The sequence below is a fragment of the Megalobrama amblycephala genome, linkage group LG21 (genome assembly GCF_018812025.1).
Source record: "Megalobrama amblycephala isolate DHTTF-2021 linkage group LG21, ASM1881202v1, whole genome shotgun sequence".
NCBI classification, from domain to species: Eukaryota; Metazoa; Chordata; class Actinopteri; order Cypriniformes; family Xenocyprididae; genus Megalobrama; species Megalobrama amblycephala.
Genome location: NC_063064.1, coordinates 27792266 through 27808730, shown reverse-complemented (window position 1 = coordinate 27808730; position 16465 = coordinate 27792266). Strand labels below are relative to the sequence as shown.

At 34.4% G+C, this 16465-nt stretch overlaps 1 protein-coding gene across 2 annotated transcripts; it reads right to left on the bottom strand.

Annotated features, from left to right (window-relative positions):
- Positions 1 to 128: 128 nt before the first annotated feature.
- On the bottom strand, positions 129 to 15139 carry il17rc (interleukin 17 receptor C). Of its 2 annotated transcripts, XM_048172706.1 has the most exons (17): positions 15000 to 15139; positions 13627 to 13965; positions 12632 to 12857; positions 12483 to 12538; positions 12365 to 12398; positions 10580 to 10680; positions 10048 to 10153; positions 9353 to 9394; positions 9111 to 9232; positions 8919 to 8975; positions 6813 to 6870; positions 4722 to 4936; positions 3739 to 3795; positions 3590 to 3632; positions 3326 to 3421; positions 2550 to 2585; positions 129 to 1536 (listed from the first exon to the last, which is right to left on the bottom strand). In XM_048172706.1, the coding sequence occupies exons 2-17, from the start codon at positions 13732 to 13734 to the stop codon at positions 857 to 859; spliced, it is 2037 nt and encodes a 678-aa protein (XP_048028663.1). In that variant the 5' UTR covers positions 13735 to 13965; positions 15000 to 15139; the 3' UTR covers positions 129 to 856. The 2 variants fall into 2 exon arrangements, with proteins under 2 accessions (XP_048028663.1, XP_048028664.1); XM_048172707.1 differs by lacking the exons at positions 12365 to 12398; positions 12483 to 12538; positions 12632 to 12857; positions 13627 to 13965; positions 15000 to 15139 and adding an exon at positions 10848 to 10992.
- Positions 15140 to 16465: the final 1326 nt, after the last annotated feature.

Genomic DNA, 16465 nt, shown 5'->3' with positions numbered 1-16465 from the left:
GTCTGATGTACGATATTTTCATGCTGTCCCCCTACTTATCTTCTTATTATAGACTCTAATTGTCACTTCGAGCCAGAGTCTTATCAAAGTTAGTGGCTGGCCAGCAAACAGACCAGGCTGAGACCAAATAAGACTATTTAGTTTTTAATTTATTCTGTTCCACTCATGTCAGCCCATGACAGAACACTAAAAGTGTAAAAAAAAAAAAAAAAAAATGCATATTTGAGTACAACCAGAGCATTTCAAATACATTACATTACAAACGTTCAATTAAAAAAAATAGGCCTTGTTTACATATGAAATTTATGTAGCCTATATATATTAGCCGAAAGTCAGTGAATTAGGCCTATTTACAAACACCAAGTTAGAGCTGAGATAAAAAGGATAAATTAGAAGTAATATATTTTCATATTTGGAATGATCCGAGTACTGTATATACATATATATTTCTATATGTACAGTATGAATATGTAGCAGTGATCTCTTGGAGTTTGCAACGTATTCAATGTCTTCATTTACTTCCTGTAGTCTCTGTACTTTGAAATTTCCTCATTTGTACTTGGACATGCAGACTTCCTTCTTTAGCATCCCCTGAGGTTATAACCAGGTATTCCAAATATAATATCTATGCCATATCATATTTACATAGTACTCCAAGGTACTTCACGATGTGACTGTACTCCTATGGCACAGGTCTAAAAATTTTTAGTATTTCCATATATACACAGAAAAACATGACAATGCATGTTTTAATTGACATGGTATTACCATGGTACCATCTGTTACTTGTCAGTCCATAGTAACAGATTGTGTATTTTAAACAATGTTCTGCTGTGATGAGAGAGTAAATAACATGTCAGCACTGTTCATTTTCAAGAAAAACTCTTTCCTCTGTGTCTTCCGTGTCTAGGCTGAGTGAATCACTTTGAGTGAGCATAGTTTCAGTCCTAACCCTCGAAATAGAAATGTTCTGCACTTCTTTGGCCAGCTTCCTCCGTGCCCTTTTTATCCACCACATCTTCTTCAACTTCCCGCACACGTTATTTGGGTTCTCCGAACACAGCTCCATAAGTAATCCCTGAGACTGCGAGGGCAGTTTATAGAGCGGCAGGCCCCTGAGCAGCACTGGCAGCTCCTCTTTAATGAGAACTTCATGACAGTCTAACTGCACAAGGATGAACCGCTGAGCAGCGCCGCCCTTCTGGCGGTCAGCGAAAATGCAGGTCAGGGCCGAAGCCAGCGTATCTGAGCAGTATGTGGCAGGATTGCCTTGTCTTTCCACTGCAATGTTCCAGAAGCACTCGGCTCTCTGTAGTGTTGATGGAGAAAGCAAAAGAAGGGCTTTGCCTCCGTGTTTCTGGATGTGATCGAGCTTGGAGTGGAGCCACGCTGCCGGGCCGAGAGAACCGAGTTCTGTTTGGTTCCACAGGTCGAGAAATACTCTGTAACCCAGCTCAGAAAGCAACAGGCCCAGCTTACACACCAACTGTGGGTCGGTGGCTGAGGAATGGAGCAACAACACCTGTCCCTTCATATCTAAAGAGAGAAATGAAGAGGTAAGTAAATTATATTTTTGGAGAACTTTCCCTATGCTAAAAGGCGCAGAACCTGATTTCACCAAGTACAATATGTTCCTGGATCAACATCTTTGTTGATACTGGAACAACATTCTATTCAATCAGATTTGAAGGACAAGTTTATGTCCAGTTTAAGCTTAAAACAAGGGTTTGGTGCTTCTACATCAGTGTTATTCATCTATCATTTTCCTCTGATTTTAGGGATAACTTATGGGTAGGCTTAGGTTTAGGGGTAGGTTTCATTAAAAAAGTGATTTTTTTTTAGCTTTAGTTAGTGTGTAATGTTGCTGTTTGAGCATAAACAACATCTGCAAAGTTACGACGCTCAAAGTTCAATGCAAAGGGAAATATTTTCTTTTACAGAAATCATTTTTTAAGGACTACAACAAGCTTCTTCCTGGGTTGGTGACATCACAAACCCCAAAATTGACAAACCCCACCCCTGGGAACACGCAACAAAGGGGGTGAGGCCATGTTTGGCTGCTTTAGAGAAGAGGAAGAGTTGTTGTAGTAGAGTGTTGTTGTCGTGCTGTCATTTTACGCCGAACTGCTTCACAAACGAGGGTCAATTCAATGCTGGATTTGCACAAAAAGCTGTTAAAGCTCCGCCCTCTTCTGGAAAGGGGGCCAGGAGCAGCAGCTCATTTGCATTTAAAGGGACACACACAAAAACGGCGTGTTTTTGCTCACACCCAAATAGGGGGAAATTTGACAAGCTACAATAAATGATCTGTGGGGGATTTTGAGCTGAAACTTCACAAACACATTCTGAGCACACCAGAGACTTATGTTACATCTTGTGAAAAGGGGCATTATAGGTCCCCTTTAAGACTAAATTTTAAAACTTTTAAAAACAGGAATGTTGTACAAAATATATTGACCTAGGAACACGCCTAACTTGGCAAAATCAGGACATGCGCTAAAAGGCTTTTTACAGACATAGACATATATATGAATAAACAACTTGTGTACCTTGAGAATGACATCTGTCCCATTTGCTACGAGACCCTGTGAGAGGGACATACAAGAATGTAAAATCTCATCAGACAAAAACATGTTTGGAAGCACTGAAAGAAACTAAAAATCCAAGATGGATGAAAGAACAGAAAATGAGACATGAAGGAGGAGGAGGAGAAGAGACAGACAAAGAGCATGCTGAGATGGAATAAATGCATTCTACACAGATCAGCACAAAAATATGTGCTGTTGACAGAGACACATGAATGGAGCCATTGAGAGCAGACAGACAAATGCAAAACAGACACAGAGTCTGACCGCTCAATATCTAGAAAATCTCAAATTATCAAGTCTTAAATCTTCTGGGCTTGGTAATATAAAGTGTCTGATCAGTTGTACTTTGACAGCACAGTAGTTATCAATCTCTAGCATGAAAAATGCTGTATTTACTTGTAATCGTTGACACTATGATATATATAATAAAGTAGGCATAACTGAGTTTATATATTGGCTATTGGATTTTTTAATAGCCAATGGTAATATCTAGAAAGCAGGGAGGCAAGTGGCCAAAATAATAGTAATCTATTAATATAAAAAAGAATATAATATATATACACACACATTTTTTTTTTCAGGATTTTGTGATGAATACAAATTTAATTAAATATATATATATATTTTTGCCATGAATAAATGTCACTTTTGATCAATTTAATGTGTCCTTGCTGAATAAAAGCATTAATTTCTTTACATATATAAAAAGAGAGATGCTGTAGATTGTAAAGACTTACATTTCAGTTTGTTCACCAGAAGAAGTACTCCAAAAATAGTCAGACAAATAAGGATGACCGGTAGAAGAACAAGGCGGCTCCAGTGCTGTCGTTCCACTAAAACAACAATACATCATGAAACTACTGATAGCATCTGTCATACGTTCAAGTACAACAAATGTTGGTTTTAGTACATTGAACACACAAGCATCACTATGATCATTACAATGAATGGTAGCTTTAAACAGGATATATACGAGATGTTTTTTCTTATCATGAACTTACAGGGATGTTGACAGTACAGCACAATCTTTCCATCCACTTTAAGCTGAAATCAAACAGAGAAACAATGAATAATGTTTATCATGTTCATGGTCTGTTTGCACTGAAATTACTTTAAACTAAGGAAATCAAAAAGGAAGATGGTATCAGACCTTCACACAGAGCTGCTGGTGATCCTGAGACGTGATATCCTCAAATTTCCCGGATGCCTGCAGAGCAAATATCGTTATAGCAAACCACTTTTTAATAAGCTGGAAAAACAATTATTGGCTTTGACCTCAGTCCGAGTAGATGCAATATTTAATTTCACATAAATTAAAAGGAAACCAAACAAGATAGAAGTATGGTCTATTTATCATATTATATTGTTGTGTACCTGGACGTCAATCATTCCGCTTCAAAAGTCTGAGATCACAAGTGAAAATGCTTCTATTATACATTCTTTTTAAATTTAGAAAATACAAAATTTGTCATTATTAACGATTACTAAAAAAATGTATTTAAAAAATTAACATGAATTTCAGAAAGTCTTGCATTTGGTATGTCACTCTTTTGCTTTAATGTGTAATCTTTCATGTTGCATTAAATATTTATTTTTTATTTTGCATCATAATATTTCCAAATTTTCCAAAATCCATTTATTTCCAGATTAAAATGAAAAAAAAAAAATAATAATAATTTCAATGTGTTCTCAGACAAATTTCCAAACAAATTTCCAAAAGAGTGCAACAGTGCCCACCCCCTTTTTCAGTGGTGTTGGTTCCGAAAGTATTTTTCACCATTTTCGCCACAAATTTTATTGTTCAACACGATTATTTTAAAACTAATCTGAAATAATGCAGACTGACAGTTTTAGCAGAAGCAAATATCATCAACCTCATAGCTCACAGCAGGGCAGACTTTAAAGGTCTGTAAGTTATTGTTAAAAATCAATTTCCCTATGGAGAAAATGAATGGAGTTTTTTTTTTACCTCTGGAAAATTACTAGACAAGAACACTTGATTTGTGATTAATTGAACGGACAGTTTTTCTACTCCCTTAAGCTTTATTCCACTCATGTCAAATTAAATATGGCGTCTACTCAAAGGTCTTTACAGGACAGAAAACAAAGCTTTACATATTCCCATATATTTACCCATAGTTTTGTGCTGTTTTCTTCCCAGTCATTCCGGTGCTGTTTGAATCCTTTAATTTCTCTGCATTGTCCATCTGCCTCAAGCTGACATGGCCACAGTTCAGCACTTATCCTGCAGGGTACCGTTAAATTCCAGCTCATCGCCGGCTGACCATTATTTGTCTTGATGTAGGCCACAGACACCGACATGTTTCTCCGGACATTGGCATTAAATTCTGCAGAAGAAAACATTGTAATAAGACAAAATAAATGAATATGGCATTGATCTAAGACACTAATGCTAGCTTTTATTTTTAAGAAAATCATAGATCAGTAAACTTCAGCAAACTTCCAAGTGAGCCTCAAGAAGATTTAGAATAAGACAAAATAAGCAATAAGCCAAAACAACTTTTTAAATTCATTTTAATTCACCCCCACAACAACTGTTTGTCTTTTCAAAGAACCAGGGTTCCCACTGTCTTGAGAAACCTGGATATACAGTATGTGTCACGGTTGTATGCAGAGAAGAAAACGAAGGCAGAAGAATAATATTCCAAACAACAAAGTTCACTGATAAATTCCAAAAGACAGGCAGAGAAGCAGTGCAAACACAGCTTAACACGACAGAGATCAGACAGAGAACAAAAGCAAGGATGCAACTTAAATAGGAACAAACTAGGTAATTAATGACACACAGCTGATACAAGTGAACTCATAATGACAGAAACCATGCCAACCAAGGAGTGGCAGGAAAATAAACAAAGGAACACACGAGAAGAAAGAAATCGAACAAGAAGTCCATGAAAACTTAACAAACTGAACATAACTGTGACAGTATGAGGTCTAAATTTAAAACTGTGATTTCTAGACCTGGAAAAGTCATGTATTTTGATGATTTTTTATTTTATTTATTTATCTTATTACATTTTTCTAGTTATGCCAAGCTATAAAACAATTTATCAGGTAGAAAAAAAAACATATTAGAAAATATATTGTTATAAGTATATTTTACAAAATGTAATGGGTTTTAAAAATGTATTTTATTAATCCTTTTTGTTAAGGATTAAGGATAGAAATAAAATAAATATAGTTGGGGATCGGTAAGATTTTTAATATTTTTAAAAGAAGTTTCGTCTGCTCACCAAGATTGCATTTATTTAATTAAAAATACAGTAAAAACAGTAATATTGTGAAATATTATTACAATTTAAAATAACTGTTTTCTATTGGAATATAATATAAAATGTAATTTATTTCTGTGTTGGAAAAGCTGAATTTTCAGCATCATTTCTCCAGTCTTCAGTGTCACATGATCAATATTATTATCAATGTTAAAAACAGTTGTGTACTTTTTTTTCAGGATTCCTTGATGAATAGAAAGTTCAAAAGAACAGCATTTATCTGAAATACAAAGCTTTTGTAACATTATACCGTTCAAAAGTTTGGGGTCAGTAAGAATTTTTATTTTTATTTTTTTGAGAAGAATTTAAAGAAATTAATATTTTTTTTTCAGCAAGGATGCATTAAATCGATCAAAAGTGACAGTAAAGACATTTATAATGTTACAAAAGATTAGATTTCAAATAAATGCTGTTCTTTTGAACTTTCTATTCATCAAAGAATCCTGAAAAAAAACATTGTACTCAAATATTTTGTACAATTGTACACAATAAATGTTTCTTGAGCAGCAGATCAGCATATTAGAAAGATTTCTGAAGGATCATGTGACACTGAAGACTGGAGTAATGATGCTGAAAATTCAGCTTTTCCAGCACAAGAATAAATTACATTTTCAAATATATTCAAATAGAAAACAGTTATTTTAAATTGTAATAATATTTCACAATATTACTGTTTTTACTGTATTTTTAATTAAATAAACTTCTTTTAAAGACATTAAAAATCTTACCGATCCCAAACTTTTGAACGGTAGTGTATATATATATATATATATATATATATAATATTATATTATTCTAAGTATATTTTAAAAATATAAATATATTTTTAAATACATATTTGTATTAATCATTGTCCTTAATCCTTATCCAGTAAATCACAAACAACTGGAAAAGTCATGGGGCCATTTGAAGAATATTGTTATGGTCTTACCTGTTTTATTGTTTTCAAAGGGACAGTACTCTGAACGAGGTGAATCTTCTGTCCAAGCCTAAAGTGTATGAACAGACAAAGGGCATGTTAAAAGAATGTACAAATGGGTTTAGCTAGTGTTGTAGAACTCAAGATCAGTCTTTCTGAAGGTATTGGTCTTGTTTCGGTCTCAGACTAGAGAGCTCTGGATTTTTTTGTCAAGACCACAACTGCAGGGATATCACTAAGTTGCTGGTGCATTTTCTGATTTATTTTTTAAAGTCCCTCTGTAATCAATAATTGTATCCCTTGAAACTCATCTTTTATCACCATAATGACATATTTAAATGTTTTTTTTTCCTTGAAAAAAATTTCTTCATGCCTTAAAATAGCTTGAATGTAACTCTACACCCTTGCCTCATTTATACGCAGTTCTATTAATATGCAAATTAGCCCCGCCTCCACTCACACCAGCTCAGAGATCCACTTGTTGGCGATCACGTTGACGTGATTGGTTACAAGGTAGTTTGTGATGTCGGAAACACCAACGATTTCAAACCACATTTTTGGTTCACTGCAGAAAATAGTCAGAAATGGTGTTGACTAATGAATTTGCACATAGTTTGTTCTTAAAGCATATTAAAAACACCATATAGACATATAAACAACATAAAAAGCTTGATTTTCACCACAGGGGGACTTTAACAATCTAATGTGATTGGATGTAAAACTTCCTTCTTTAAATGCAATCAATAACTTATTTCTAATTTGATTTCTTTTTTTACTGTTGTGCCCAGCCAGAAATCGATAAATAAATCTTTTAGATGAATTTAAGGAGTGCTGGTCTGGTCTTTGTCTTGACTCGGTCTCACCCTGCCTTGGTCTTTTCTTGGTCTCAACACACATTGGTCTCGGTCCTGACTTGGTCTTGGTTTAGGTCAGGGGTCGGCAACCCAAAATGTTCAAAGAGCCATATTGGACCAAAAAAACAAAAAACAAATCTGTCTGGAGCCGCAAAAAATTAAAAGCCTTATATAAGCCTTATATGAAGGCAACACAGGCTGTAAGTGTATATTAGCTATATTAGCCTACTATCAAAATGAATAAGTAGGCTACAAATACATAATGAGGTATTCCCGAGGTATATATTTAAAAACTTCTGAAAGCTACAGAAAAAAGAAGCAAATGGATCGGTGCAATCCACAGAAACAGCTGGACTCCAGCAGAGAAACATGGATTTGCAGTTATCATTTTGTGTCAAATTGTTGGATTTTGAGGTAAAATCATTCCATATATATTGTATTGTTATATATTATGTTGACAAATCATCTATTAAATATTTTCCATCTTATATTCTGCATAATTGTGCGTTTTAAAATAAACACTGACAAAAACTATACTATAAAACTATATGTTTTAGGGCTGGAAAATATGACGATATATATAACATTGATATAAGTGATTACGCGGATTTAAACCTACCTATATTGTAGTTATATAAAATATTCACAGGCAGATTTGCTTTATGTATTTCCTCGGCGTCAAATCAGGCACATATAAATGTCAGGAAACACGACTCCTGGCTACATGTCAATATCCATGGATTAGGTTTATTTGACAAGTTGTAAGAAACACTTTCGTGTCCAACCTTTAGTGTAATTCGTTTGTTTTTACTCGCGTTTTCGCAGTTTCCTCTATTAAATCCAGTCACGCAGCAGGTTCTTTTGCCAATCAGTCCAACTGAGGGAGCGCGCTTTCGGCGGGAAAGTGACGTCGATGGCTATGACGCAAATCTTCGTTGACAGAAATGTTGAAATTTAATATTTATTATTCACATTTTTACAGCATTGAAAAACGTTAAGAATGTTTGTGTCATGTTTGTTTGAAAAACGTTAAGAATGTTTGTGTCATGTTTGTCCTCCTACATAAACCATATGAAAACAAAAAATATATATTTTTTCCATTTTAATACATTTTTGAAAAAGCTCCAGGGAGCCACAAGGGGGGCGCTAAAGAGCCGCATGCGGCTCTAGAGCCGCGGGTTGCCGACCTCCGGTTTAGGTGGTCTTCGCTACAACACTAGTTTTAGCAGGTATTGATTTGAGTGTGTGCATGTTTGACAAGTACCTGGAAACACATGCAGTCCGTGATTGACTCCAGTGGAATGCTGTTATTTGCCAATGCCTGAGAGAAGAAAAGTTATGATAAGTAACCAAAACAAGGCAGCTGATGAAAAGAACAAACTGGTTTGCATAGTAATCGCAATGAGCCTTCAGGCAGTGTCGTTTTCGCACAGAAGTCATGTGAATGTTTACTGACCCAGCATCTTCCTTCTCTTCCACGTTTCATACACAGAGACGGGGGTTCAGAAGATCCTTTATCCTCATTGGCTACCAGAATCTTAACCACACCCTCCTGTCTCTTAATGGAGATTCTCGGACCTAAAAATGATCAGCCAAACATGGAGTATGAAGTGAAATTTACACATACACTATTTGAATGCTTTAGACAAATATTAGGCACTGCAAATAACCGTTGTAGAACTATTTTACTATTCATACCTTTACACTGCTTTATGTCTTTAAGGTGTGGTAAAGAACACACTGCCAAGGGGGAAAAAAAATATTAATAGTCACCCTGTTGTGAATGTGAATAGTATGGTTTTTAAAAATGAAATTTTGAACAAAACATGCTGACATGTTACTGATTGGTCAATGAAAACATCATTGAAACATCATTCAGATATTATGACAAAAAGTCATTGCTTTTCTTACACTTTGGATGCATATAAACATAATAAAAAAATATACAATTTTTTTTTTATTTTTTAGATGCTGGACAACAACACAAATGTTGGTGTAAAGAGAAACAGAGTTTAAATAAGGCGTAATTTGTTTTATCAAAAATTCAAGTAATGTTTTATTTTAATATTGTAATTGTAAAAAAATATTTTCTTGAATATTTTCACTTTCTTCTTTTGTCAAATCAACATAATATTTTGAGTTTCTGTTGATTAACTCAAATTTTTCATTTCAATGAACTCAAAAATTTTAAGGCAACCAGGTAACTTACTTTTTTAAGTTAAACCAACATTTCTTTTTTACATTGTGTGATTCACAATATTACTGTATTTTTGATCAATTAAATGCAGCCTTGGTAAACGTGGGGGAAGAAACAAAAACAAATTATTATTCCAAACTTTTGACTGGTAGTTTACTGTATATGAGTATATAGAGTAAGTAAGAACAATTCCTACCTTGTTTTAATGTAGGGATGTCAACTTCAGATAACTGAGAGGGCGATCTAACTGTGATCGCCATTTTTCTGCCAAAGTCAACATCTTCATACTCCACCAGAATCAGCTGCATGACACAAAAATCAACACTAAGATTAAAATCAGGTCACCAATTCTATGCATACTGTACTTAAAAAGATTTTCTGTACCAATGCTTAAATCAGGATTTTCTGGAAATTCTGCATTTGTTCACTGTTTACTTTTACAATGTACAATACACCTGACAATGTGAACTTGCCAGGCCTGCTAGAAATATTTTTTTTTAATACAAATTAAAGTATTAATTTTAAAGTTTCAAATATTAAAATATCATTACAAGTACAAATAAATAATTTGGTCAAGTTGCTCATATTATTTATTTACTTAGAATTTTCAATACTTTTAAAGACTATGAGAAATGTACCGTGTACAACCAATCCAGCCTCACAGATCAGCCCACAGAGGACTTCAGTGAAACGTCTGAAGATTAAATAGACACAGTGGAGACACTCACATTGAGAGGTTCGTGGCTTGCAGCAGAAGTCATCGTGAAGTCTAATCTCCTGCAGCGCTTTTGCTGCCTTACATCTGATGTGTAGCATATCGTAGTAACAACTACATGAAGAGAAGACAAACAGGCGAGCTTTATTACTACACTACACAGCAAAAAATTCTGAATCCACTGCTGACGCTCAACAAAAGCATAGACGGTGTGAGAAAATTTAAGTTTATTTAAAATGTTAGTTCACCCAAAAATGAAAATAATGTCATTTATTACTCACCCTCATGTCGTTCTACACCCGTAACACCTTTGTTCATCAATCCTTTGTTTCGAATCAGTGGTTCAGAGCGCCAAAGTCACGTGATTTCATTAGTTTGGCAGTTTGACACGCGATCCGAACCGTTCGAAACAAAAGATTCAAAGCGGTGTTTTGAAATCAGCCATCACTAGATATTGTTGAAAAGTGATTATTTTGTTTTTTTGTAACACAAAATGTATTCTCGTCGCTTTATAATATTAAGGTAGAACCACTGTAGTCACATGAACTGATTTAAATGTTTTGAGTACCTTTCTGGATCTTGAGAAGTTCAGTGACATTGCTGTCAATAGAGGCCTCACTGAGCCATCGGATTTCATCAAAAATATCTTAATTTATGTTCTGATGATGAACGGAGGTCTTACGGTTGTGGAATGATATGAGGGTGAGTAATTAATGACATTATTTTCATTTTTGGGTGAACTAACCCTTTAATTAAAGATAGTGTTGTCAAAAATACTGACTTCAGTACCAAGTCAAATTTTCACAACAAAACCCGGCCAATTGCTACTCAAAAACTAGCCCAATCGTGTTTCAAGGGGGGTCCCCTGGTAAAAATCGCATTCCGAGGGGTAAAATCTGCTTTTTTGGCAGGGGTCCCCCTGGTAAAATTCACATTCCAGGAGCTAAATATCATCTTATTTGGGTCGCTTCAACACACGGACATGAAAAACTTAAAAGAGCCCAATTCCACGGGAAAAACGCAGACTTGGCAACACTGGTCGGGGTCCCACTTTATATTAAGTGGCCTTAACTACTATGTACTTACATTTAAATTAATCATTTGATACAATGCACTTATTGTGTACATACATGTTTTTGCATTGTACTTATATTTTAAAAACACCTGCATGTAATTACATCTGTAATTAATTTCTGTAATTGCATTTACACTGTTGACCCATCCATTACACCCATACCACCAAAGCTTTCCCTAACCTTACCCGTATCCACCTCAATAGCAGTAAAAGTGTTTTGCAATTCAATATGAACCCAATAAGTACATTGTACTTATTTTTTTGGTGTAAATAAATAGTAGTTAAGGCCACTTAATATAAAGTGGGACCCTGGTCGGTACTGAAATTGTAAAAATTTGACACTTTGAGCGCTGTTGAGCGGATTTGTAAACACCTCTGATTGGCCACTGTGTTCACGCGCTCAACATGTTTGTGATTGGCTACAATGATCAATGCACGGGAGCATTTGAAAGCACACAAAGAGTTCGAAAGCATTTTGAAAGAGGGAGCATTTGAAAGCATGTGTATCTGTGTAAGCGCTCAGTGAAGAGCGTCACTGATGTCTTTACAACATGTTTTTTAAGCGTTGATCATTGTAGCCAATCACAGACATACCTGATGAGTGCATGAAGACAAAGGCCAATCCTCTCAACAGCACTCAAAGCATCACATTTTTAAATTTTCAGTAGCCTACTAACTTTTGACAACACTACTAAGAGATATTTTGAGGTTCACTTGGCCTACCTTGCTGTAGCTCTTCACAGAGAAAGTGTTCCTTCTGTTAATTAAAGATGAAAGTGAATCATTATGGTGCTGACATCATTTTTTAAAATAAAAACAACAATATGAACAAAACACTTACTTTTTGATCTTCTGATGTGTTGTTTGCCATTGAAACACACCTTAAATCCCGTTCTCCTGAAATTAGAAAAGTTAGTGATTATGTAAACCATATTTCTGTGTACTACATTAGACCAACAACTGTAATATGCTGTGACTATAAGGACTTACCACTGTTCTCATCTTCATATTCTGATCCCTCTATATCGCTGTCCTCCTCTTCCACTGGATCTGGAATAATACTCAAAAGTATGTTGCTCCACAAGCACGGTTTACAGTCCTTCCCGTGACAGCACAATTTCGGCGTCACTTCCAGACGACACACATACGTACGACCACAGTCCACATCATGTGCTCCGAGAGGCTCTATATGTCTCAAACTGCAGTTTGAAAGAGACTAAAAACAAAAACGTATAGAGTATAATCAGACCAATATCTTGCTTGCCTGTATCTTCTAATAATTTTTGTATTACCATTTGAATCAGTGCTGTTTGACATGCATTACTGGCTCAAATTTTTAATACATTGATTAAATCAATTTAAAAACAATATACCTTTTAATAATAGAAGATGTTCATTTTTTTTATTAAATATTCTTTTGATAATTATATGGGAAAATTGCATATCCATACATATATGTGCCTTAAAAACAAAATTATTATCTGTATTTCAAAAAGAATTCTGGAATTATTATCAATGATATTAAATACAACATGTAAAAAAAAAAAAAAAAAAAAAAAACTTAGCTATGTAAATTTAATTGATGAATTTAATTTAATTTACTAGGATAACCTGACATATAACAAATACATTTTTCTTCTTGTTTTTTTATTTATTTATTTTTTATGTTGGTTGTATGTCCTGGGAATTTTTTTTTTTTCACTGTTTCACTGTTCACTGTTCATTTTTACAGTGTAAAAAATTATATAATATAGACTATATATATATATATATATATATATATATATATATATATATATATATATTGTATTATATTATATATATATATAATATAATACAATATAATACAATATAATATGCCTATAATATTTTGTGAACGGCACACCATAAAGTAGATGTTTTATATTTATAATATTTGATATTTTAACGACTATACAAATGAAGAAGCAATAAAAACAAACTTGTTCAGTAAATGAATAATCAACCTGAGGACAGATGACGTTGTTCTCTGGATGGTGTTCGACTCGCTCCAGTGAACACACACAGGCGCTGGCCAATAGGAGCAGTTGAAATCTCCACCATGTCAACTCCATTGCGCAACAGTTTCGCTCTCCAACAGACGATCAACAGAAACTGGTTAAGAACAAAATCCCATAGAATCAATCTTTCGCTATGTCGTCTCTATGAGGCTTTAGGGATCCAAGAGGACCATAGTTCTGATCGGTTCGGTTCGGTTCACAGTCCGAATCATCCGTCCAGTAGTCGAGTCACGCCGAGCAGGGAGCGCGAGAGCGCGCAGTTACGCAGCATGCTGTTCCGGGTATCTGAAAGACGACAGAAAACGATCAGTGACATGTTATTCTTTGATTCAAAGTCTTCAGCTCCTGTAATATCTGATTTGAGATTCTAAGGACAGTTGCAGTTTATGCAACCGGCCACAGGTCCTAGAAGTCGCCAAGAAGTCACCTGGCTTCCAGTATATGCTCAGGTGTGTCTCTGAATGACAGATCAGCGGATAACGTGGGTGTTTCATGAATCATGTTTGCTGCTTGGAATGTCTGGATTCCCGATACGTTTTAAAGGGAAATGCGTATTGTTCTCATTTGTTGTAACTCCATTAAGTTGTTATAGTTAGGCTACAAAACTTATTTGGACACTATCGCGTCAAATTTAGAACATTACATATGATAAAATATAAAAATAGTGACATTTATTTTAAAAAATAGCACAGACACACCTTTCAAGCAAAACATTTTATGAAAAGGAGTATGTTAGGTTTCAAAATGATAATAAATGAATAAATAAATGGACATAGATACAAGTCAACTTAGTGGAACAAAGTTACCAAAACACCAGGTGATTATACGTCATTGAGCAGAAATGACAAAAAAAAAAAAAAAAAAAAAAGGCATGTTGTGTTAAAATGGAAATTTTTTAACTTTTGACTTAATGTGTATTTAAAGAGCAAGTAAAGTATTTTAGTATCACTTGATATTAAACATTAAATCTATTTTCTTTGTGTGTGTATAAAAATAATCTATAGTGTTAAACTAGATTTTAAAATGATTTCCATTTTTTATCATCTCCTATTTTTCATTGACCCAAGCCTCATGTAGTTTTTAATAATATTTATCAAATATTTTTAATTGTTTAAATACTATTAATGCCACTGGTATATAATTATATTGCTGAATTTTAAAATACATTTAAAAAAAAAAATTTGTTGGTTATGCTATGTTGATACTAGGCTGATATTGGTTGCTTATGGTAATACAAATGATAATAAAAGATAAAATATTAAATTTTTATCAGACAAAACAAACAAACAAAACACAAAACAATGCAAAAAGTTACTTACTGCCCAGAGGTCCTAATTAGAATAAGGTGTTTTGAGTGTAACGCCTCATCATATGACTTTGCTTCCATTGACACACATTGATTAAATGAGAATGTGTGAGTGTACTCTGAGTGTACATGAGACACTCACCCCTCCCAGCTGAGACACACATACACATACACACATGCAAATTGGCTTTATGGCAGAAAACATCCATAGTAAAAAGATGTTGGTGTGCTCATAATAAACAGGACTGATGTACTAGATAAGAAATATGATCTTGGTTATTTGCAGGTTTGTAAAACTATAACCAGGAAACTGCCAGGTGCAAAGTTCTGTCTGGCACATTCTCTGTATCCAAGTGAATTTGTTTAGCAGCTCTGTTTCATGTATCTTGGCAACTGGTTAGAATTATGCACCATGGATTTAAGAGTCTCGGTTAATAACTGATGGCAAACACCCAAAACAGGCTGCAACATAGTGAGTTCATCCAGATGCTTCATTCAGGGATAATAAGGCTCAATGTTTATGAAGCAACAGCCCCAAAACACCCATACCTGAAGCTGAATTGCTTTAGGTAGACTGGGGCTAGTTGTCACAGGGGTTATATCTCATATATACCTCAATACAAGAGCAACTGACAGGTTGGGCCAAGTTGTCACATGCAGTATCTTTTATGTGTTGAACTGTATACATTTTGGTAAAAATCCTATAATTGGCTGTTTAATGGCAAGTTCACATGCCCCACTATTAAATGGAGTCTATCTTATTACCTGGACAATAATGCTGAAAATGTGCAATAGCTTTTTCAATGTCAAGACTTTAAGACAGAAATTAAGTATATTCTTCAGCAAAACTTTTTCGTATCTTCTGCCTCTGCTTTCGACACATCTAACTGCTTTTATTGAAGTCAGATTATATGATTTAATTTGAATAAATCAACCTGACTGCATTTGGTTACACCTATAAAAGCATAGTTTGTTGTTGAACATTTGCCGGACATTATGTTCTTGTGTGCTGTTTTATGAATAGATGAGTCTTTAAGCTAAAAAAAAATCTGAATAAACAAGTTAGTTAGCATTCTCTCTCTACTTTTTGCTCTACCTGGGAAAAAAAGGTGCATTTCTCAGACCTGCCCCCGTCACATTCATTAAATGCTTTTGTCTCTTTCAACGAGGTCATTTGATCCTTTTAACGCAACAATGGTTCCTCAGAGTTTATAATACACAGTTATGTGTTCTTGTGTAAAAAAATAAAAGAGTAAATGATTTTGCTTTTTTCATTTCCTCTTGTGTAAGAAGTAAATATTGGTGAATATTTACAGTACTGTAGGTTCATCGGGTTATTGTATTGAGGGGGCACTTTTTTATTTTTAAGCAAAGAAATCAACATTATTCGGCTACCATAACTCTGCAACTTAACATTTAGAGCATAAGAATGGAAATAGATTGATTACACTGTGAATAAAATGTATTTAAAGTCAAATT

Bases quoted from the DNA above. Each gene is read 5' to 3' on its own strand.
- il17rc (XM_048172706.1), bottom strand. From the start codon at position 13,734: ATGGAGTTGACATGGTGGAGATTTCAACTGCTCCTATTGGCCAGCGCC. The intron at 12,539-12,631 runs GTAAGTCCTTAT...TTCTAATTTCAG, and splicing joins ATATGAAGATGAGAACAGTG to GAGAACGGGATTTAAGGTGT. The intron at 6,871-8,918 runs GTACTTGTCAAA...CATACACTTTAG, and splicing joins CGGACTGCATGTGTTTCCAG to GCTTGGACAGAAGATTCACC.